The sequence below is a fragment of the Sturnus vulgaris genome, chromosome 8, assembly GCF_052056855.1.
Source record: "Sturnus vulgaris isolate bStuVul1 chromosome 8, bStuVul1.hap1, whole genome shotgun sequence".
Lineage (NCBI taxonomy): Eukaryota > Metazoa > Chordata > Aves > Passeriformes > Sturnidae > Sturnus > Sturnus vulgaris.
This window is the reverse complement of record NC_142250.1, coordinates 15777616-15803159: the sequence shown is the minus strand read 5'-3', so window position 1 is coordinate 15803159 and position 25544 is coordinate 15777616. Positions and strand designations below refer to the sequence as shown.

Below are 25544 nucleotides of genomic sequence, written 5' to 3'. Positions count from 1 at the left end.
TAATGACAAGGTTATTTTACAGCAGAATGCCAGCCACATGCAGACAGTGTTACAGACTCCAAAAGGAAACTGGTTTTTCTTAACCCTAAAACCATACAGTTGCATGTAGGATGATACCTAATTCCCTGCAATGGAAACAGTTCAAAGCTTGCAGAGAATTTTTAAATGTAATCATCAGGAGGAAGTAGAAAATCTTGAGATGTTTAGCAAAATCTATCTTAACCTGACCTATCAGAGCTGAAGGTGAAATGTTTTGTTCAGCCATGTAAAGTAGCTAAATTAAACCAGACTTTATCTGTATTTGACTGCACAGCTGGTGTTAGGGTATCATTTGTTGCTGGTGCAGAATTACTCCTTCATAGTGCCCACAGCATCCTCCATGGCAGCTGATATCAATTATTGTTAGCAAGGAGCTGATTCTGGAGTGTGAGGAAGAGAGAAAGGCTGTTGGGTTAGTCTTCAGTCAAAGTATTAATAGTATTGGCTTCATGAATGCAGCAATATTCATGACTTGGTGATACAAGTTACAAAGTTTTCTAGAAGAGAAAAAAGAAAACACAGCAATATCTCCTTCTTTTAGAACACAAATACATAAATTTTAATCTGAGAAAAATACAAAATGAAACCATGTACAAGTTATGTACAAACCCTTTTTACAGGACGATATATTTTTCACTGGATATTACATATGACAAAGTCAGGTAGATCATTTCTGAGCACCAGCATTTGTTCTCTCTCACCAACCCATGATGTTAAAAGTAAAGTGATGAAGTCGTACTCCTTTTTCTTGATGAACTTCTAAGTTAAGATGCTAGCTGGTTCTCAGTGTACCCCCTCACCATCCCCACTTCCAAATTGTAACTAATGTAGACGTGTGAAACAATCAAATGATACTGTATATATGTATTTGTGTGTGTTTTCTTCTGAAGGAAGAAAATGGTTTTATCAGTCTTGAACTCTGCAGAAATGTGAAAGATAAAGTAATATCTCTTTTTCTTTTTTTTTCCTTTTTTTTTTTTTTCTGCCAGGGGTTAGAGTATTTGCATTGGCTAAGCATGTGTGTCCCAAGCTATAGAACCATGGCAGAAGCAGAATTTTTTTAACTGCTTGAGATAATTTCTGCAGACATTTTTATTTGGTTCCTACTACTTATCGCCCAGTGAACAAAATGCTCATATGCCACATTTTTTGTTTCTGAAAATCTATGGGTTTTATTACATGTATTCAACTGCCTATATGCTGTGTTCTGAGTTGTTTGGTTTTTTTACTTTACAGAGATCTCCTCTAAAATGCATTGACTGAAGCTGTAAGAAGCCTTGTCTCAACATCATAAAGGTTCTAATTAGATGCAGCATTACTCTTTAGCTTCCTAAGTTATATATTGCTCTAAATTAGATGGAAAGTAATAAAAGAAATACCGTATATTTTATATTTTCTTCATTTTCCCTCCCCCTCCTCCTTTTGGCAGTCACCTATAACACACCACTGTGCAGAGCAGACACCACAGAGCAGCAGCTCTGGCTATTCCAGTGGAATTTACCTGGTCATACAGATTTCTGCTCAGAGACTGCACATTGCTCTAGAGCAGAGAACCTCTGCAGAAGAGATACATTACTGACAGAAACACAGCTCTGGTAAAGGCTGGCACAGATTTATCAATACTATAGGCCCACACACCATCCTGGGCAGTGACTACAGCAGAACAGCATTCCTTTCATTATTTCAGATGGGGCTGTAACCCACACCCACCACTATTGCTCAGCATGAAAATACTATAAATGGAATATTAGGAGACCTGGTATGCATATACAATGACTTTTTAAAAAACAATTTCCTTTAAGCCTGTGATTATTCAAGAACCTTCAGAATTAAAAAATTTAATTAAAATTTAAAAGGTGCTTGTTTGTCTGTTGGGGATTTCAGTGGTTCAGAATTCACAGAAAGGAAAAAAAGAAGGATTATAAAGAGTTCTCCTTTCTCTGAATTTTTTTGTTCATTTGTCATTGACTTTGACAGATATTCCCAGGCTAATCCACTGTAACACTGGGAACAGATTTCTGTTTTCACTTTGTCCTGTTCATCACCTTTCACGCACTCGGTTATTTTGTTTAAGCACCTACAAAACTAGAAATGAAAGGTGAGACACACACTTCTTTTGGTGCTAAAGAAATTCACAATGATAACAGCTGTAAAAACTAAACACATATACACACACACACACACACAGAGACATTGACCTCAATATGTGTTCATTTCAAATTCATTGGCATCCAGGAGCCCTTAGGAATCCACTCCTTAAAACCATTTAAGCACCTGCTCTGTGTTTCAGTTTGAGCCCATGTGAGTCAGCTAGTCCAGGGCTGTTGCTAACATTTTTATGGATTGGCCAGTGAGTGTCCAAGCAGTGAAAATACAAATAATTGGCCATCTGTAAATTATTGCTTTTTTTGGTCATGTGTGTTTATGCATCAGTTTATGCGACCAGTTATTGCAGTAGTTGTTGGCTGTAGTTTAGACACAACCCCCCCAGCAAAACCTGAACGACAACACACTATTGCACTTTCTCCTTCTATGTAAGGAGTTCGAGAAATGCAAAATCTTCCTTTTGCCAAAATAGCCAACCTCATCCTCCAGCACCCAACAATGTATGATAAAAAGCTGATGCTTTTGCAGTGTCTCTTGTACTGTGTTGGCAACCTACATTTGCCCTTCCCCACCTTTGGCTGAGACCATTTAGGTCTTTTCACATCCAGCTGACCATTCTTGGCCCACATCAAGGAGTTTGTACTTTCCATCCCATGTATTCCCTGCTGTTGGGCCATCGAAGCTGATTTGAAAGGTAAGGTGTTAAAATGTCAGTGACAGTTTTAGAATGATTTTTAAAAGTACAAGGAAATATTTTCATCTTGTTTTTTGCTATTAACAAATGCATCATATACCTCTTATTTTAGAAGGAACTACACAATCACATGGAGGTGTTACAATTTGCATTTAGACTATGAATATCTTCTTTTCTTTATACCTTAACTTTTACTCTGCTTGGCACTTGCCACCAAATCTATCAGAGGACAGTTTTATCCTTTCATCTGAGTGCTCATGGGCTTCAGAGAACAAATTAAAATAATAGCCATGAAAAGGAGAGAGCCAGCAGACTTTCTGGCAATGTCAGAACATCAAACGTCAGTGCATCTCACATAAAACTAACCAGGATGGCTGGGCTTCCATGTTCTACCCTGTAAGTCACATATTTTCTTCTTTTGTGAGCCTTTCTTCACCCCAGTTCATGGAAAACAAAAATGATGTGATGACTCCATCAAATACATGCATACCCCCACACGTGTGTGTATGTACCCACAAATACAGTTGTGTGTATGTGTGCACCCACATACATATGTGTGTGCATCTGTGGACATGCATACATGCAAACAGACACACACTGACACACTATTTATCCAGCACATGAGTTACCAAGAAACATTCTATAGCCTGTATCAGTACTGCATGCAATCAATGCAAAAAAAAAAAAAAAAAAAAAGCTAGAAATCCTCCCCACCCCATGTTTTTTTGTTTTGTTTTGTTTTTGCCTTCTGAGAAAGGGGTAAAAGTTATTGATAAAGACCAAGAACTTAGTTCCATATAAATCATCATGTGGTCTATCAGCTGTTACTCAGGTCCCTTTCCCAGCCTTTTCCCAGCTTTGATGCAACTTCACGTATCCATTTATTGGTTCTGGCCTTATTTTAATTTTCAGTGGCTGAATATTGAAGATCCCAAACAGGTTTTCTATCTGTTCCTCCACTAATTTCCAAACATCAGTCCTGCATCTCTGATTATCAAAAACAGGAATAAGAAAAGATTGATTTTGTCTTTTCTATGAATGGGAAACTCTCCCTGTTTCTCTGTCTTGTTTGCTCTCTGTGGGTGTTGTTCTATCAACCATTGCATACGGAGCTATCTGTGCCAGAAGAGCTCGTGAGTGTGTTCAGGTCTTCTCCTTTATTTACAAACAGTGGCACAGGGGTTTGGGGTGTGGCAGCTAAACTGGACAGAGACACACACAAACCTTAGCTGTGTAGGGGTGCTGTATTTGATTAATTAGCATGTTTTGTCCAGTGAATGCTCACTTCTGGAGGAAGGACACTCAGAAGTGGCACTGAATATGATAAGGTATAAGATATAATGTTCTATGCCCTATAGTAAACACCAGTCTTCTGAGGGAAAAAAAATTAAAATTCCTATGTGTTTGGTGAGGTGTGGCACAAATTTCTACAATTCTCCTGAACTCAGGACCAGCTTTTTTCATTCTGGTTGTAATAGGAATGCAGTTCATAAATGAAAAAGGAGCACTGACTTCAAAGAAAAGGCTTAACATGACCCAATGCAGAATTGGATGTAAATTATAACGTGTCACTAGCAGAAGCAGCGTATGTTGGAAGAAGTCACTGGAATTATCTTCTCTTTTGGGGACTGTGAAATGCGTTAAACATGGCTCTAAATAATAATAATAATAGTAATGAAAAACTGCTTGTATTGTTTTGTTACTCTGTAGGAGAGTGAAATATTTGAAACGATCCAATTTTACAGATACTGTATTAACAATTCTTGTTATTGTCTTTAAGTAGCTATTCTACAAAATGTAACAACAAAATAGTCACAGTCCAAGAAGTCACTCCAGAATAAAGCCTATTAGGTGTGTTAGTATGGTTATACTTGTACTGCAGCCAGTGGACAAACATTAAAGCTGAGATAGTTTGGCTTAAATGTTGGATTATATAGTGGACATCATTGTTTTCACAATAAATTCATCATCTGCTTTGTATTTGTTTGATTCACTGATATTTCTCTAATGATTAAAAATACCACGGTATGTTTAATTGTGGTGTTTAACAATTCTGCAAAATTACAAAGCCTAAAGTTAACTTGCACAATGAAAATCTGCTGATTTTCCTGATGACTCTGGTTTTGTGGTTTTGGTTTTTGTTTCCATATTAGCATAGCCTTTCCTTTTTTTTTCCACACAATTGTGTCAGATGTTGCTTCTTTGAGATAGAGAGAGTTACTAAATCATTTAGAACATAAATGCTTGGGTGGGTAGATACTGCAGCACAGATATGAAACATCACATTTTTGTCTGATGGCTATAAAGCTTGTTGGCAACTTTGTGAAACTGCTGACACAAAAGGCACCTATCGAAGGCCTTTTGTATGTTATCATAATAAATACATACATTCATCACTTTTATTATTTTGATTTGGTTATTACTGGACTTTTGTGTGTGGTGTCCCAGCAAAGTAAAAATAAATAAAAGGAAAAAAGAAAACCCAACCAGAAAAACAACTGCTAAATAAAGACATTGCTTATTGAAGGAATTAACTGAGGACAGCATGTGGGGAGACCGTAGAGCTGAGGCTAAAGCAGTCTTTATCCTCATCTGAATTCACCTAAAGGAGATTCAGTGTGCCCTTTACCAGGTTATGAGCTTTCACCAAAGTGCAAGGATCTGGAGCTAAATCTCTATACATATCAGGAAGAATTTGTACCATCTCAGACCAACAAAAGGCCATCAGCACTTCTGAAGCGAGGAAGTAACAAAAGGTGGTAGGTGAGATGGTTTATAAGTCATGCTCCTAAGCACTGTTTTATGCACTCTGGATTAAAGCACTGTAATACATGGCAAAAGAAGAATTGCCAAGCTCTCCTTCCTGAAATTAGCAACTGCTGATGGCCAATGGGAAGTGAAGTGCAATTGCCAGATTTGCCATTTCTAGCAGTGCCCCTCGTGTCCATGTCCCTTGGCTGGGGTGGTGACATTCCCTGTGCCTGTGTCACAGCCTGTTCCCAAGGGTTTCTGTGTGTGGCACTGTGAGAAGGGGCAGGGGACAGTGGGGTGTTACTGGACCTTCACAGAACTGGCAGTCAAGATGATCTGTGTATGTTAATAAAACAAATATTTCAGAAGAATGTTACATGTACAAAAATATGACTTTCAACTCTGAAAATAAATAAGTTCAATTTATTAAGAGCTGGTGTCAATGCTGAACAAAATACACATCTTCTGATAAAGAAACATTTTGGTGAAGTGGAGGTTTTTTCTTTTTTTTTTTTTTTTTTCTTTTTTTTTTGATTTACTAAAATACAAGTTGGACCTTTTTTTCTTTTTTGTAAATATATCATTTGTCTCCCTTAATTACATATCCTTATAACTGTGACCATCATTCTCCTTTAAGCCAAAGACTGAGGGTTTATTCATGTTTTTTTTTAATTTTTAGGAGTCTGGCCACATATGCCATTTTTTAAAGGGAAAATACTTAACAATGAAAAAAAAAGAAAAATATATTTTTTCTAATAAATAAAAATAATTTAAAATGCTAGAGGCTATACATGACTTGTTTTGATTATGTTCATTTATAAATGAAAGTTTCCAAAATACGTGGAAGCAATATTAAAGGCAGACAAACAAAGATCTGTCTACTTTATTTTCCCATTAAGCGTGCCCTTCTTAACTTCTCCATCAGTGGTTCAGCAAGTAAGAGGAATAAATGTCACATCACCATTCATGAAGTTTGTCAGGCTTTAAAAAAATAGTTCTGGCTTCGAAGGAGTCAACATTCATCTTCAACTTCTCGTATTGGTGGTATCAAGCTGCTTGTTGATTTATATTGATTGATCTGATTGGCCATGTGAGTGCTCATGGGCTTGATTTGAATGTTTCTGGGATAGGCATTATCCGGCTCATCTGTAAACCATTTCTTTTCTGCTAAGGAGCAAAACAGGTAGAGACAGAATAAGGAGGGAAAAATGAAAGTTTTAATTAGTGAAGCACACATACACAGAAACGTTTAAAAAAAAACGAAAAAAGAAAAAAGGAAGAAGCCAGTAAAGTTTATAGAAAAAAGAGATCAATAGAAGGTGACTTTGACTAATTACTAGCAGTACAGTGCATTAGATTAATACCTCTGAAAATATTGTTGTGAAAGGAGGATGACGCTTGCAGATTTGATAATAGAAGCTAAAGAAAACTGCCAATGTGCTGGTTTGCTTGTTGGATGTAAGAGAGTTCTTTTCTTGTGCCCATGCTCAGGTGATTCATTTATTGAAAAAAAAAATGATACAAATCAAAGTCTAGACTAAGAAGCCAAGGAGAGCAGCTGGGATAAGGGTAGTGCAGAAAAGAGCATGTGAGTCTATACACAAAGGAGCACCTAAAGAATCAGAGACTTCTCTGAACCATTTCAGCCTCGGGGTGGTGGCTACTTCTGGCCCAGAAATCATGCAGGAGAACATAAAGAACTTTCTGCAGTTGGTGTTAGAATAAACAGGGCTTGTATTCCTGCTGCCAGACAGCAGCCTTGCTGCACAGGGTGGGCATTATATCCCTACTGTGAAACACAGGGCACTGCTGAACTCCAGGGTTTGAAATGGGGTGGGGAACACACCAGACACTGCAGGTCACTGTGGCTGTGGCTCCAGCCCCTCGTGATAGGTGACAGCAAGGCAAAGCAAGTAAGGACTTCAGGGAAAATCAGAGAGGAAGCTCTTTTTCTTCCATCCTTAAACAATGTCTGTTTGCATGAACACAGGAGGAATTTTCTGGTACAGCTTTAAGGTGGGTTGGGAGCAATGTGGGGAGGATGCTGAGAGCCTGCAGCATTGCAGCCTTTTCCCAGCTGTTCATCATTGTATGCTATGTTGAGCTGCACCACTGCAGATATGGGCATAAGCTTCTTAAAATTCACAAAAGAAAAAAAAAAAATCTTAAGCCCTTTGGAGAGCAATTTCTGCTGTAATATCTCTATGACAGGTATGCAACTTTACAAGATAACTTTATTACAAGTTTTGGGAACTCCTGATCTAGAGAGTGGCTAATGACCATTAGGTGCACTTGTGCCTTGACTACAGAACAGAGCTCTGTCTTCCTTGTTGTCCTCCTTCCCCAAATTCCAGAGGTGGATGGGCAGAGCAGCAGACACTTATGGTTTGGACATTTCACTATTACATGCAAAGTTCAAAGTGTGTCGCACCAGAGCTGCCACTCTTACATGTATGCACTACTTCTCATTCCAGTGGGGAATCCAAAATGCTGCAGAAGCTTTACTGCCTCACTTACATAATATAAACTGTTACTTTTGCTAACCACTGAAATGCTGCAGTATCTGGAATTAGGACAGGAATGGAAGGAATGCTCATTTTTTAATAAGTAAATGATTTTAAATTAGCAAAGCAAAATTCATCTTAGAAACCCAAGGATAGAGCACAAAAGGTCAGGAGGTAAAGGAGAGAAAAGAAATTGGAAGAGTGTGAAGAATACAGGACAAATACCTGGACATAAGTGCACAAAGATAAACAAAGAGCTTTGGAGTTAGAGTCTCTAAAGAAGTAGCTTAATCTCCAGAATTACTGGACTTTTCAGTCACTTTCATGAATAAAAAATTAAAACACTTCCACTTTATATGGATTTTTAGAATTTACATGTCAGACCCCCACTCACCATTAAAACCTTTGTTACCTGTTCTTACACATTTTTAAAAATTAAATCAATCCCAGGAACTATATTACTTATTAGTGGCTTATTACTGAAGGGAAACAGAATTACTGTATTGTTTTTCTTGTCATTTTCTTAAATGCTTTTCACTTCTGTTTAAAAATATCCTACTCATTTGTGACCAGACTAAATAACTCCCTGCCCCCTTAAAGTTGCCTGAGTCTGGATGATGTTCAATCTCCCATCTCTCTCTCTCTCTCACCTATTATAATTAAGTTCCCTTTGATTTGAACAGATTGGACGATAGGAATTCATAATGTTACATCCTGCACACTGAAGCTAACTGATTAAGTGCTTTAAATTATTCTTCCTGACAGAATGATAAAGTTACAATCTGTTCAGAGATGATCTACAGCTTGCCAGACTCCTACCGTTTCTTTCTACATTCATTTATCTTTTTGTCAAGCAGTTAAAAAAAAAAAAAGCCTCAATTCCATAGATCTTTTAAAGTAATCAGAACATCTGAATTATTAATGACACTTTAAGGGAATGATTCCTGATGGAGGCCGGTTTAAGAAAGGTTGTAGGAAAAAGAAGTCTGGGAATGTGTACACATCAAAATAATTTCAGCTCCATTTAAAAAACCATTTAGTTCAAGTGTGACACATGAACCATTATGCATTTGTGGAAACCAATTTTATGTGATCTACGATTAAACTAACCTTTCAGAGAGGTGTAAAGTGTGATGGTTATCATGTTTTAAAAGCCTTGTGAGATCACATAAACAATTTCAAACTAACAGTTTTCTAATGGTTTGTGTTTAAAATGATTTTGAGGCAAGTTAAGCACCATGAACTTTCATTGCTACCTTCTTTTTTTAACACAGGGTGCAAAAACTTTCCTTACAAACAGAACTTAGTGCAAGTTAATTCCATGTTATAGCAAGTAAAGGGAGACTTGTGTGAATGCTAAGAATCAGAACTGTGCTGTGTTTCTCAGCAGCCAGTGTAAACCACTTCAAAATACCCTTCTTTCCCTAAAATGTTCAGCATAAGCTATTTATTTATGTGTTAAATTTAAAATAAAACTCCTGTAGGGAGTATGTAGAGAGCTGTTCTTTAAAAAGAAACCACTCAGTCTCTTTTTGCCTTTACCTGGCAAGTAATAAATACAGAACATTAATAATAAATGCAGAAGCTGGTAGATTCTAATTTCTTTTGCTGTTTAGATTTTTTTTTGCCAGTGCTGAAACCTTGATCCAATCATTATAATTTCCAGCATGCAGTGTTTAGATCCAGCTCTATACCTTTCCTGTTCCTTTCTGCTGTTAAAATTATCTTTGACCACACAATGATGAATCTCCTGTGGAAATTCATTGACCTCTCTACTTACCTTTGCAATGTGAGCTTAACACTCCTGATCTTTACTCTTGGCCTCTGTAATATTCTGCTCCCAGTTACTAAATGTCCATCTTGAAGCCCCTATACACTTTTCAGTCTGTTATGCTATGCCTACAGCCTGATTTTGGTATGTCACCCAGAGTCTTAGCACAGAATTTTATCTTTAATATTTGCTCTCTCCTTTGGATCAGTTCAGAAACCCCCCTTTAAAAGCCTTTATATATGTTATATTCACCAAGCATTTTTAAGTTCTCTGTCACATTCAGTCTGTTTCTCTCCATTTTGGAATATGCATATTGATCCTTACCAGAAGAGTTTTTACATTATAGTGACAATAGGCATCGTTTTTTATCTTATTTTTTTCAGGAGCTGCTGAAAAAAGTCCCTGATCTTCCTACGCTATTTGACAGGCTTCTTTTTGACAGCATCACCTGAGAAATGTTGGAACAGCTAAGTAACTGAATGTATCAAAAAGCAGAAAACATTTACTTTCCTCTCAAACATCTATGTTTGTAATGGGCTATCAGAATCAGTGCATCCATGAGGGTTCAAAAGGCTTAATGCTCATATTACAAATAAATAAAAATTAATGTTTTTGTGTAACACTCTTCCCCATAGCATAAAAAAAGGATATAAATAGTCAAAGGAAAAATATCAAAATACAGTTTTCTTCAACTTGTATAATACTCCAGCAATTCTCTCCAACAAATTTATTGTACTGGTGCTTTAAAGTTTCTATCATTAATTCTGGACCGACTAGCAACTCAGAACAAATGTCACTGTGAAACACCCTTTCTTCTAAGCAGAGGCAAAGAAAATACTACCCAAATGTAACACAAAGGTTTTACTAAATTTGTATTCTCACCATAGTCCCAGGTTACCTTTCAACTGTTTAAAACATGTTTTTTTTGTCTTCTGTGACACTTGCAGTTTCAAATTAGTTTGCATGTATGTGTTTGTGTCGTATATGTGTTTTTGTGTCTCCTTCCTGCATGTAACCATCTTGTTTATAACTAAGCTGAAAATTCTCCCATATAATTTGTTCCTGCATGAGAAAAAAAGTAATGAAAGTTTCTCCACCCACCTGCTCAACAATTCTTTGTTTTGCAGATGAGTATTTTACATGTAGCAGGCAGTAAGAAATTTGCAGGGAAAAAGAGAATAAACTAATTATTCTGTGAAGAACGTTACTTTGCTCCAGGGCAATTAGTTTTGTGACAAAGATAATGTTCTGGACCTGTTCTTGATTTTATATTTTTTACACTAGCAAAATTCTTAGTTTTGACAAAAGGAATTTCACTGGAAAATGCCTGTCTGTCTCTGTTTAGGTCAATAGGAACCCATGCCAAGAACCTGCAGGTTTGCTAGTATCACCTCCTGACATTGGTGATACTTCTTCACTTTCAAAAACTAATCATCCTACTATGGGTGTCTGACTTGGGATAGAACAGGAGATTTCCTTTTACTTTTCAATATAAAAACCAGTATAAAGTCTGTTTAAGTATTTCTCTACTTATATTTACCAATCTCCATTAGTATTTCCACATCAGAAAACCTTCATCACTAAAATAAACTATTTGATCAATCTGACTATAGTCAGCAGTGGAAATTGTACACAGTATTACTAAAAGTCAAAAGTTTAGAATTCTAACTTCAGAATAGAAGACAAAGGTGAAGTAGACTTCAATCTAATTTGAAGAATTCAGATTGTCACCCATATTAGAGATTCCTCTTCTGCTGCTCACAAAGTAGGCATGTGACTTCTCGAATGTACGCTGTTTATATTTTTTTCTATTTTAGCTGCACTGTTATACAAATACTATTTTTTTGGATAAAAATCATTATGTAGGATGTGACAAGTGGCTCCATATTAACACCCTTCCTTTCTCTGCTAAATGGAAAACAGATAAAACATTAATGGAAAAGCATTTTGGTGTCAAAGCCACTAACATTCTTCCAAAATGCGTAACTGCTCTCAACTATCTTCAATCAATACTGCCGACATAAAAATATGCTCATGTACATACGTGGGGAATAGGAGAGTAGGGCAAGGGAGGGAGGAAAGAAATTGGAATGAGGAATGGGAAATTAAAGTAATGTCTGCACCACGATAGGCATCTTCATTGAGCAGGAACCTGGGTGTTTACAAAAGGATACGTGCAATTAGAAAGGCAAGCAGATGAGAGGATAAAATAACAAAACAGGGTTGAGAAACAGCAGCAGCAGCAGCAGCAGCAGCAGCCAGTTTTACTTCTGGTTTGGTGGGAAAAAAAGGCAAAAGAAAACCAACAAAACAATCAACCAAACAAACAAACCAATAACTGAATAAAGTTTGTAACTATTTCTTTTTTTAATTTCACAAGTTTTCACAAGGACAAAGTTATAGAGGGAAACCCACAGCAGTTGCTAGGTCATGCAGAACCATTAATTTTCATACCTTGGCCCATTCTATTCATCCTTGTTGCACTTTAGAAAAAGAAGTAAGCTATGTAAGTTTTACAATGCTTTTAAACTGTCATATTTCTGGTTGAGCACTTTAACTGGCACATCCTTGTAGCAATAAATATTCTCAGGGCAAAACATGATAACTTTCTTTGCAAAAAGGAACGCATGAATTTTTCTTTATGATGAAGAGCAACTGTAATAATCTCATTTGTAGGGGAGCAACCATAATTTGCAAGGTATTTCAGTGATCAAACTTAGAGCTGCTTTTGAATGCACACTCACACATATATATACTGTATTCCAATCGTTATGCTTAGCACTGCACAGTGGTATTCTCTGTAGCCCACTTACATGGTTCCAGGTTTTGTCAGTAAAAGTGCTTGGCTTTATTGTCAATTCACACAGCAAGCAAATCTTCAAAATTATCATGCTTGGGGAAGGGGAAGGTAGAAGACAAAACTAACCATAAAAGCACCTTGATTGGGTTGGCAGTTATGATGCTAATCATTCCAAATCTAAATATTTTTTTCTGTCTGCATGCTTTCCTGCTGGACAGCCAGGGAAGAGGAAATGTGTTTCTGCCCTCCCTACCCTCGGAAACCCTCCATAAACCTAGAGCTAGCTGTATATTTCAAAATATACATTGGCCTCTGAAGTTTAAACCAAGGGAAAAAAAGTTAAAAGCAAGCCTGGAGTATCACTTCTATGGCTGTCTAGGGCAGGTTCCTTTCCACTACTTTATTTAGTTCCCTGCCACAACTTTTTTTGGCTACACGTGTCACTGGTGACAATTTGCAAGAAGTAAATTCTGGCAAGTGCATGGAATATGACGCCTCAGCACTGTGAATATTTCCAAGCCAGCCCTCTTGCTCTCCTCATTAATGGTCTGGGGTGCAGCACCTTTTCTCCCCAGATGGGAGAGATTTAAAGGCACTCAGTTGTCTTCCCTGTATTCCTGCATACTGGCATGCACCTGTTGAAGAAAAACAGGTAGAACATGCAGCAAGATTTCTGGAGGTTCTTCACATATTAGGACTCTCGTTGGAAGAATTTATACCAACACTAACTTGGAAAAGTTAAACTACCATCTGGGGAAAAGAGCAAAGTCCCTTGAGATCTGATATGTAAGCACAGAAAAATGCTTGCTCTTTTCTGAACATTATTTATTCTGTACATAAGGTGACTAATTCACCTTTTAAAGACGTAAAAGTCCCAAGAAGGCAGTTTTTAATGACTTACATCCAATATTTATGATACATATGGCTTTTTATCCCAAATGTCAAAAGTGAATGAAAATACAGCTATTCATGTGGCCATATAAATAGACAGAATAATAATTTAACATGCAATTAGTCTCTTTCTAAACTTAAATTAAACAATTGGAGTTTTACAACTTTATGCCCAGAGAATTTCAGTGTTAAAGGGAAAATACACTATCTCCAAAAGACTAGTATTTTAGAGAAAGTTCTTAAACAAGCAGAAAAGTCCCTGATATTGCTTTGGTATAAAGCAGAGGTGTAGCAATAATCTATACAAAGAGTGAAAGCCCTATATAATATAAGCTTTGAAAGAGAAAAATCAGCAGGGATTTTTTTTGCAGGGTTTTTGTTTTTTTTCTTTTCGGTAGGAGAGTTTTATAAGCTTCAAATAAATGCATCAGCTCCTGTAAATATGAGTATTAAAAAAAAACGTACTGCAACATACATCAACATTTCTGCACTAAATGACTTTCTTTGTGTAACTCTGACATCAAGAGCAAGTGTTCGTGTTAAATATACTCCATGTTCTGATATGTAGAGTAACTGCAGTGAGTTATTTATGTTTTCAGTGTGCCTATGGTTTGGAATTCTTTTTTTTATTCTCCCCTAGCATCATAAATAACTTTTGGTCCGTCTGCTTTGTTGCTGTTGTGCTTAAGGGTTTTATGGTGGTGAAATAAAAATGACAATCACATGCACACTGTCATACATATGCAAAATATGTGTACAAAAGGGGAGAATTCCATGGGAAAACAGGGAACATTACTGCTGGAGACATTAACCGGGGAGAATGGGTGGTGAATGCAAGTTTCACACACAGTGGGAGTAGATACACATATCAAAGTCTATCTTCCTGCACGTACTTCTGTTTGTCCCGGGAATCCCTGCTCTTGGTGCGGTTCGGTCGGTTTGCTGTTGATGGGATAGAGTGAACTGAGGAGCTCTTCTTGCTGGAAGAATAGGAGGAGTGGGAGGAATGAGAAAGACTGGCTCGGGACTGGCCAGCATTGTGGTCAAATTGCATCAAACAGAAGATCAAGTCCGTCGGCACAAGCTCAAATTCATACGGTGGGTTTGTGATAACATAACTGGGAAGAAAGGAAGAAAGAAAAAAAGAAAGAAAAATAAAACAGGTTTAGATTTACACGAAAAGATTTCTTCTAGAGTTATTAGATGAGGAACATTTAGCCCAATTTTTGCATTTCTGTTTGTAGCTAATAATCCCCATTATGGTTTCGGACCTTTTTAAGTCAGCTGTCACTTTTTTAATGTTTTCTGTCAGGTAGACATAATGTCTTAGAATGATGTTCTTCAAGTGAATCACATAATGATTTTTCAGAGAAGCCACCATACAAATCATGCTCCTTTCTCTGGCTGCACCATAATGCAATGAGTCTAGCAAATATATTTATATATTGACAAAAGCCAGTAACATACCCACCACAAACAATATTTAAAAGAATGGCTGAAAAGCAGAGAGAGGAGGATTTTATATGCAGCTTATTTAAATACGTATTTAATACATATTTAAATACATATTGCATTTAAATACATATTTACATAGTTAATAAATATTTAAATACTTTCAATAGAACAAGGGATATAATTATTGGTTTGGATTTCGACTGTAGTTAAAACAACTTAAGTAAAATAGATCAATAACTTTGTAGCGAGGTTAATTTTGTTCATTCACTCCACATATACATTCATTGCCTCAAAGAGCATTTATAAAGAGAAATCTGCACATCTGAGAATCCAACATTGCTTACTAGAAATCCCAGGCCTGAAATAAAAACTTGCTCAGTTTCAAGAATCCCCACCTTCACCTAATGGCCTTTCAGGGCATGAAGGGCTTATAGAGCAGCTGCTAAATTTTTTCATGCATGTGAAAAACAGACTTGAGCAAGGCAATTGGCATTTTCTGCCCAAGCAAGAAATGAGTAAAAATTGAACATGAAGCTCATGACTTCTGTTCAAATTAATTCAATGCTCATAAGAAATCTGCTTAGCTGCTTCAGGGACAGAAGTCTCTTATTAATCCAACAAATAATCCCAAGTATAGCAACTACAGTGTAAATCTAAACTGCAAATCATTTTTTCTACCCAATTTGTTCAAATTCTTGCAGAAGAAGCCCTTTGGTGGGCTGCAGTGTTGTTTATTGCCATGTTCACCCAATAACGATGCTTTCTGTAGAGCTCGAAACAGTAACAGATGGTAGATTTGTGATACTTCTGGTATGGGTCTGTGTGTGTATTTCTAGGAAGCAGTTAATTAAGACACATTTCAAGCAAGCTGCTAAATGGCCTTCAGTTTGCAAAGATGGAAATGTGTCTGCTCTATTTAAAGCACCAAGGTCAGGCTTGGTGCTACTGAAGTGAAAATGTAGTCTACCAAGAGAAGGGTTTCCATTTACTGGAAGAAATTATGATTAGACACAGATGGTATTGATGGGAAGCCCACAGGAGTATTTTTTGAACATTCAGAAAAAAGACTAGCTACTGTAATTTAAATTATTATCCCACAACTTAGAGTTGATTGATACAAGGAAACTGAAGTCCTTTCCTTGGATCCAAGAAGTGGATCATCATAAAGCAAAGAAGATAAAGATACATTCTGAAAATTTAATTTAAAAATTTTGAATAACATTAGCTGACAACTTATGCTGTGATATCCAGCTTATGATTTGAAGACAGATAAAGAATCATTGTGAAATCCTCAAAGAGGGTTGTGGAAAAGTTTTGCAAAAATGGAGCAAGCTCTTTTTTATATTTATTACAGGCACTGGGCTCTTCCTCGTTGAGAAGGCTGAAGACCAGTGAAGCAGAGATGTTCTAGAAGACCAGACTCACCGTTTAGTGCATTGGCTGGGAGTACTTAGATGTGCATCCCTTAATCGATAAATTCCAAAGCAAAGCATATTGTATGTTTTGAGTGCTTTACAAAATAGATCTCCATAACAACCTCCATCCTAGAGGAAAGAGAGGAGATAAACAAAAAAAACCAAAAAAAACCAAAAAAAAAACAAAAAAAAAAAAAAAAGAGAGAGAGAACAGTGCATTTTTTTCCTTTCTTTGCTCTGTTAACACAATGTCAGGGAACAGGTCATTCAGTATGAACTTATAAAAAAAGGGACAATGTACAGACAGTCTGTTGTTTGTCTCAAATGAGAGCCTTTCACCCAAAGAAATGAATAACCTAAATGTTTTATTTCAAATAAGTAACTATGTAAAGTGATGACTGTTATTTTGGAGAGCCTTGGTCCATGAAATAATGGCAAATTGGAAAGAGTGAGTGATTTGCTCTAAGCTCGAAATACAATACAAATTTCAGACAATGCATATTCTACAAATTACATTTATTAAACTTGTTAGTATCTTTGACCCTCTCTTGGCAGCAGCCATAATGTCATCCAGACAAAAAATATCACCAGGAGCACAACATAAATTAGAGTTCAAAGGGTTTAAAAGGATAATAAAATATCTGCTGCTGTAAATAATGACTAAATGTACGATTAGCAAAAAACAAGTTTAGATTTGCTCATTTGCATATCTAAAATAGTGATTCTTAAGTAATCATGAGAGTTAATGTGTTCTGCCTTCACAGATGTAGTGCAATTGAGGCTCTGGTGAAACAGCATTTGAAGGATTGGTGCTGCTTATTCTATTTGTGGAAATGTTAAGCTGCATGCCGAAGTGTTTTGATGAGCTGCTAGTCTCAGCTACAACTGGACTGCTACATCAACTGAAAGGCTGTAGGCTTCTATCTGTGTGCTCTTGCTGCCCTAATCCTCAAACTGGGATTCCCTGTCATTTCTGGGAAGAAGGTCATTCCATTCTTTTTGGACAGAGGTGGTGAACACGAGGTTAATTTAAGAAACATCAAAACCTGTATCATCATCAAAGCAGAGTGGGTGCTTTGGGATTCACCTCAAGATTTCAAACTGTGGTCCAGAAAACATTTCTAGATATTTCTTTATCTATTTTTATATAATGAACTCTTTTAAAAATATCATTTATCTATTTGGTTTGGGGTTTTAAATTTTTTTGTTGTCTTGTTTTTTGACTTCACCCTTAGAACAAAATTAGGATCTCACAAGGATTTCAGTTCATCTAAAAACCAGCAGAAAGCAAACCTTACAACTTTGTTTTCAAGCTAATAAGCAGATTTTAAGAACTGGAAGCTCTGTGGAAATAAGGTAATAAGCTTATCAAAAACAAAAAAGGGTATATCTATACATATTGAATATATTTAGAATTCATTATTGCTATAATGGTTATATCATCCAAATCAGCTCATCCATCTCTTTAGCTGACAATGAAGAAGAGCCACAGGATTCTCTGTATGAACTATGCAGGCAAGGATCCTGGGCAGCCATACAGCTTCTTAAAATGGTAAAGAGCAAACCTGGCACTCTGTGCTATAAATTTTTAAACAATCCAAAAGCTATTAAATTCAATAATAGAAATTATATGCTTATTAAGACAGATTTTTCACTCAGTCTGAGAGAAAGCTAACAGAGCACAGACCAGCCTTGGTCCTACATTTCCCTCATGATCTTACCCCTAGGTCTGCAAATGGCCCATCATACAAAGCCAACTGAGCAACTCGACACCTGTCCCTGTTTGCAAGTGTCTGGGGCGTGCTGTAACCTCCTCTCAATGCATTTTCCTCAGCAATCAGTGCTTCCAGCTCTGGTGTGGCTCCTCCTGTTACCAATGTCCGTATCAGTGTGAGGATATTGTCATTGAAGTATGTCTGCAGAGATAAAAGAAAGCTCTTTAAGCAAACACCATTAAAGTCACAACTGAAGACATCCAAATTACAACTTTTCCGGGTTTCTGCTGTTTAAAGTTCTTGGCTGTCTCTTCAAATAATTTTATATAGAAAGTGAAAAGACAGCAGCCTCCAATTACTCTATTTTCTTCTATCCCATTAGGCTCCTATACTAGATCCTTCCTTTTAAACACCAATTCAGGCTGATTTTTATTAAAGTACAAAAATTTGAATGATTTATGTTTCCTATAATTGGTGTTAGTAGTGATGCAATGACTGCTTTCCTTCTCATCGCCCTCATGTCTAATAATGGGCTTTAGGACATGTAATTGTAAAATTCAGACCACATTTAAAGCTTACACAGGCTAGATTGCCTTTTTACTCTTGTCACCAATTCGTTGGGGAGCTGCCTTTGTGCTGCAAATGTCATTACTTATTACTGTGGCTGGACTCTAGCAGTCTAACCGATGTATTGTACTAAACATCTTATTACGAGACTTGACAGTGTTCAGACATAAGCATGTATCAATTAAACATCTTGAGTTCATTCCAGATAAATGTATGATGAGTTGGGGATCCTGGTGGTCCTTTTAAAAAACTCTAGGGTATAGGGTAAGTGTGGTTTATTAGGGAAGATTTACTCCACACTGACATTTTGCCAGCATCTGTAGCATTGCTGGTCTGTCAGGCAAACAAAGGGTATTTAAAATATTAATTTAAATCCAGATGAATGACTTTCAAGTTCACTTAAAAGTATACTGGTATAGTTCAGACATACTCAGTTAAACATCTGCAATGTATTGTACTGGGCAAAAAAAAAATTGTTGAAGAAATAAAAGGAAAGACTGTCACTTATTTATAACGTCACCAATGTCTGAGTTTTCAGAAGCTTTGCAAGTGCAGGGAACATAAAAGGAAAAAATGAGCTCACTGTAGAGTACACAGGATTGACATTACTGGATTTCTGGATTTTGTTGAATTTAGGACTTAGAACAAATGTCTGTAATCCAACCAAGTAAAAATGAATAGTGAATTCTCAAATAGTGCTTGTTGTCTAAAGATAAGACATTTAAGATAACACTTTTCAATGAAATTCACTGTTCTCTCCATATAATGTAACTGTATTTAATACATGGGTAAACTGAGGTAGAGGTTGAAATATTTTATCCTGAGATCAAAAAGCAGAACTGGCTTCCTATCCATGTTACTTTGATATTCTTTCTTTGCATAATGAAACTTCAGTTTCATTGTTTGCTGGAGATGACAGATAAAACAGAAGAAAATGAGTTCTATGCAGCGATGTTTTTCATTTACATTGAAGTTTCCTAACTTCAAGTTTCTCTGCTTATTTACATAGGCATATATGCTATTCACCTGTTGACTAAATTAAAATGAGAGGAACATATTCTTATTGTTATACATGCCCTAAAGCAAATATTTGCATCTCATCAACTCGTTCCTTAAGTTAACCTGGGTAAGGCACTACATATTTTAACTACAAAGCATACTGTAAAGAGTAGTCTGCCATAAGCAGACATTCAGGAAAATTCAGCTAGTCTAAAACAACAGCTAATCTCAAATCAGCTCTTACATATGTGGATGCACTGGGTAACAATTCAAGTGTAATACTCAAACCTCTCTTAACATATAGAAAAATCAATGTGACCTCTTGCAGGAATGTAAGTCTGGAGCGATTACATGATGCTTAATAGGAACTGCCACCGTGAGAGAGAGAAGACATTCAGGCATGATTGTTTATTTTTCAATTACTTCTTCCTTGATGTCCCTGAGATGAAATCAGAATCGCCCTCTTTGGCAACTCTTCCCACTATGCTATACCTCTAAGGCAAAGTTAAGACCCTTATTAGCAAAGGAGGCAGCATTTATTGTGGAACAATGGCTTAATTTGGGTTTCACACCATGACTGATGTGGATGGCACCATTTAATCAGATGGATGAGTGCAGCCAAAATATGTTTCTTAGGGTTTGTGTTTTTGCAATCAATGGGAGAAAAGCTTCCAAGTTTCGGGACAAACTGCTAGACAATTGCATCTGATCAGAAAATGCCCAACCACAAGCAAGGAAAGATGGGTGAATAGAAAGCTGTAACTTGTCACCTTCTGCTAAATAGGGTTGCTTCCTTCTGGACTAATGTATTTAACACTCCTCAAGAAAAAGCTGTCTGCCCATGCTTTTGATTGTCACAAAAATCAGACTCCTCATTACATCTCGCCAGTTTGGAACTAGGGGAACACTGAAAAGCTGAACTAGCTGATATCCATTTCCTTTGGAATAATAATACACTGAAATTAATTTGAGAGTGATCTTCTACTTGCTCTGTGGGAGGGTACATGGCCTGGATATGCCAGTACTTATAAGAAACTGATCTACAGAATGTCTTTGGAAAGGTGCTGTGGTACTTAAAGTAACAAGGCACTTTCCAGTGAAGGAACAGAATTCCTTTTGTTGAGTGCAAAATCAAAACTGAAGAAATACTTGTTTGCTATTGCCATTAACCAAACCCCACACTGGACATGCGTGTGATATCACTTTAATCAGCATCCGGAATGAGAATATGAAATAGGTGTATTCTAAACACAGAAAAAAAGAAATGCATCATAGACACTGAAACTAGGTAAATAACAAGGAAATCGTGACACAGATATCTGAGCTAGCAGTGCCACCTAGCCCTTGTTTTGGAATTGTAGTGCAGCTATTTCAAATGTTTCAAGGATGCCTTCCCATTTGTTCAATCATTTTTTAAAGTATAATTACCAGAGTGCTTATGTTTTGCAGTTAATGCTGTCATGTATTTTAAACTAATTGGTCTTCTACAGAAAATTTAACTGAAAATTAGCACATCTTTTAATAATATTGCTTTAACTTTAATAGCACTTTGCCTTTCATTTATAATTACACTAAAATTGTCATTTTTCAAGTTATATTTGCCTTTTTTGTGTTTGCTAGTGGGTTTTTTAATTAATTTATTTGAAGTAGACTCCTCCTACTCCACTACATGTGGTTTTTAACCTCACTTTCAAACAAATTTTAAACTTGCTTTTCTATTTCAGTTTGAGGAATAATATATATCCAAACCTGAGGAATGACTGAGCTAACATCAGTAATTCATACCAATAACAAATGGGCCTTTAAGACAGAATCAACAGCAGAAAAGAAATAATAGCATTTCACCATTTGAAAATCTATTAATTCTTAAACTATTGTCCAAACTTTAAAGAAGTTTGGGACCCTTTAAGTTACAAGATGCTGTTTACTAATTCTCTGAAGAGACTTGCACGAAAAATAGTCTTATGTTCATATCAAAGATTAGAATAGTTTCTCTTATGTATAAATAAGCCTGTGAGGATCCCTTAGGTTTGAGTATGGAATATAATGAAAAGTTATTTTTAACAGTTTTAATGATTTTCTTCCACTCTGTACTTTTGCTTATGTGAAGAAAAAGTGGGATTTGGTAATACAGAAAGCAATCAAGACCTAAAGTTCCAGCATAAGCAAATGAATTCCAGGGTAGAGAATATTAAATGCTATCATCTGGTGCTGGAGATCCTTGCCCCCAACAGCACCTGGGGTCTGTGGCAGTGGTAGGTGTGAGAAGATATTAATTCTTAAAAGAGCAGTACATTTGCATTGTACACTATATAAGGAATTTTCATTAGAGATATCAACAGAGATCATAATTTGGAATTTTCCTATCAAAAACCAGCAGTGAAACCCACTGAATCACTAAGTAGACAGAATAATGAACAATATACTTGTCTCCAAGTGAGCTGGCAAAGGACAGCAGAGTGCACATTATATACTTCTTACAGAATTCCTGTGCAATTAATAGGATGAAAGCATGACTGCAGATCTCACATTTTAGCTAGGATTTGGGGTTCAGTTTGCCCATACTGGCAAATATGAAGTTAAACACATTAAACAGAAGCTGTTTGATAAAAGCAAGTGTTCTCTAGGAAAAAAAGAAAATAAAGGTAAGAGATAATATAGTGAAAATAGATTAGTTTGTGTGAGAAACACTATTTTCCTTGGCGAAGAAGTGAAAGGAGAACACACCTTCCCCATGGGAATATGGATAGTAAAGGGAAAACATCACACACATTTTACACTTTCTGAAGGGTCAGGAAGAATTGTACTTTTCCAACTCCTTGCTGGGACTTTGAGGAATAAAGAGAAAATAACACTACCACTGCTTAGAAAACTGGTAAAAGAAAAGACAGGATAGTGAACAATTCTAACTGACTGAATCCTTGGCTTGTCTTCTTGATTAGCATTTTTTTTAAGTAGAGAATTTTCTACTCTTGCTATCACATTTCTCTGGCTTCAGGCTGCACTGTCCCTGACACATAATATGACCACTTAGATGTGAAAATGTTTAGAAAAGGGATTGTTATAGATCAGAACTGCAAAAACAGAGGGGCATGGTGTCCAAAACTAAGAATTATTAAAAGCTAGCAATAACTAAATCCATTAAAATTTCTGAACAGGTACGCTGCACCTATTTTTCATTACATTGCTATTATTTACTTGAGACACCTTTGAATAAGGAAGAAATTGTGTCCACAGTGTCTTACTCTCTTTCTATGGTAATGCTGGTGGCAACCAGAAGGATTAACCCCACTTTGTTCTTGATTCTGAAGTGCCCCACTGAACAATGCATTCAGAGACATTTAGATATAATGGGAGTAGATAAACAGCTCTAAGTAACATTTGGAACCTTCATGTTAAATTATTCCCATTTATAATATGAATATGCTAAAAAATTTATAGAGATTTTAATTAAAGAAGGTACAGAGTTTAGGAGCCCTTGCTTAGGTTTTCTGAATTTGTCACATCTACAAAATGTTGTGAATAGCTTTCATGAAAAGCATTTTCTGAGGTTACTGAAAACTAGAGCATTAGAATAAAATTTTGTCTGTGTAGACTAATTTATCTGTGGATGGAACATATGAAAAATATAGCAGGGAAAATTACAAAATACAGGTACAAAATGGTATGAAATACAAATTAAAAAAAAATCATAAAAGTCACTACGAATGCTCCTTAAAAGCAAAACGTTCCATTCTGAATTCAGGTGAAGGTCAGGCCTGGCTCCTTTAGAGAAACCCACCTGCTCACATCTAGTGTTACTTGGGGTCTATAACAGATCTTTCCCAGCACTGTGGGACTTTATTCCAGGGCAAGCTCAGAAAGCCCACGCTCAGATTTTAAAAAGTCTATTTCCTTGCTATATCTAGCAGAGTTTAAGGCCCCTCTGAAAGAAGTGTAGCTCACAAAGAGCAAGACTGGCCTGAAAACTTAGCCAATATGAGGAGGATGAAAAGGAACATGACCGAGGGGTTTGCTCAGAACTGCTGCAAAACAAAAGCCCCAATGCAGACATAACCAAAGGCCACCATCTGTAGTTTCTGGCATGAACTGAAGTTTTGATTCACCAGAAAATTAATATGAAAAAGAGAGGATAACCTCTCTTCACACAAATAAGAGTTCATGAGATGTGTACAATGGCTTTCGTGGAGTTCTATCAGCGTCCCCCAGCACTCATACTCAGAGCATTGCTCACAGCTACAGGAAATTAAAAGCTCAAAACACAGTTGGTGCTGTCTGAAAAGAATGGTGAGCACAGGGACTGACACACGGCATTTGGGTCTGGATTTTAGGCAGAAGGGACAACTTTTTTTGGAAAGTGTGATCCTTAAAACCTGACATGAGACTGTCTCCTTATAAAATTGTGGACTCATGGAAGTCCTAGATATCTCAGGTATGGTCTCTGTGTCCAACTAAGAAAATAACCGAGCTCAGGTTCTGAAATTCTCTTGACAGCTAAGAAAAAAGCATCTTCTCCTGCCTAGCTGTGGGAAAGATTCTACACTTTCACATTCTTTCACAAAAAGTCTGATAGAAGGGAATGAAAAAGATTTGTTTGCTTACTGCGCTCATGAGAGAGTCCAGCACACTGACAGCAAATGCGGTTCCACATGCAAAGGGCTGCGTGAGGTACAGTTCTGTGTCGGGATCATCATCATCATCTTGGTCCAAGAACTGAACATTTGAATCATTTACTGAAAATAACAATAATAATATTAAGAGTAAAATCGAAAGCTGTTTCTGGGTCACCAGCATGTGACCTTACACATCACACAGCCAAAGAAAAAGAAACGGCATGTCTGGATACACAGACTTGTGTCTTTGACGTCACTGAAAATGAAATCAGGATGGATGTGAAAATGTGCGTTTAAAAATCTGTTGCTCGTTATCTTGCTCGTAAGAGGTGACACTCTTGTTCTTGACAGGTTCCTACCCCTTTCCTGTAACGCAGCTTCGTGGCTCCAGCTGCCTGTGCTCAAAACGAGATACATGATGCTCTTGTATACTGAGACAATGTGGGTATGTTGGTGGGGTACAGTGGCTGAGGCTGTATGCATGCACAGTGAACTCTTATCACAAGATACAAAGGTAGAACCCCGTTGTAAAATAAAGGCTGTCAATAAAACTCTGATATAGCCCACAGGCATCTGTTAGATGTGCTGCTGTGATTCTTACTGGAGTGGTGTTAATGCACTTACGGCTCAAAAGAGGATAAACTGTCCCTTTAACATGCATCCATCTGAATGAATGAGCAGTTATTCTCTTGCAGCACTGCCTTTTGTTCAAATATTTGTCTCTATAACTTCACTTTCTCAGCCACGAATTCTACATTAGCCAGTGTGAAAAAGAATCTACATCAGGCTGTTTTAGAGAAAAGCCCAAATAAAGTAGTATTTGTCATTTTGACTTTGTCTGGCATTTCATTGTCACAGTTAAGCTCTCTGCCTCCAACTCATTCCAACTAAAAATAGTTGTTTCCTTGAGATCAGTGTATCAAGTGGATCATATTTCATGAAATATTTCATTTCCATATTAGTCTCCCTCAGGCATGAAAGCACAGACTGCTTAGCTATGCCACTGAAATACCCTTCAACTTACTAAATGACAAATTAATTTCAGTTCCCATGCAAGAAAGGGAAATGAAAAACTTTTTGAGCATTTGAATCTGCACACACTGACTATATCCCTATTCCCCACGTGAATACATCTCCTGAGCCAACCCAGCAAACTTTGAAAATAACATGAGAACTGCTTAACTTGATCAGATTTCAGCTCTGGACTTCTTAAGTCAGAAACTC

At 36.8% G+C, this 25544-nt stretch overlaps 1 protein-coding gene across 27 annotated transcripts in view; it reads right to left on the bottom strand.

The window, feature by feature from the left end:
- Positions 1-571: 571 nt before the first annotated feature.
- Positions 572-25544, bottom strand: part of KCNMA1 (potassium calcium-activated channel subfamily M alpha 1) — a 433224-nt gene continuing 408251 nt past the window's right edge. For 8 of the 27 annotated variants that reach the window (XM_088168919.1, XM_088168936.1, XM_088168915.1 and 5 more), the window contains 6 exons: positions 24310-24440; positions 18148-18342; positions 16437-16555; positions 14450-14674; positions 12320-12348; positions 572-6757 (listed from right to left, as the gene is read on the bottom strand). In XM_088168919.1, the coding sequence (XP_088025045.1) occupies positions 6603-6757; positions 12320-12348; positions 14450-14674; positions 16437-16555; positions 18148-18342; positions 24310-24440 (854 nt within the window). In that variant the 3' untranslated portion in view covers positions 572-6602. The other 19 variants (XM_088168917.1, XM_088168918.1, XM_088168913.1 and 16 more) reach the window with 5 other exon arrangements.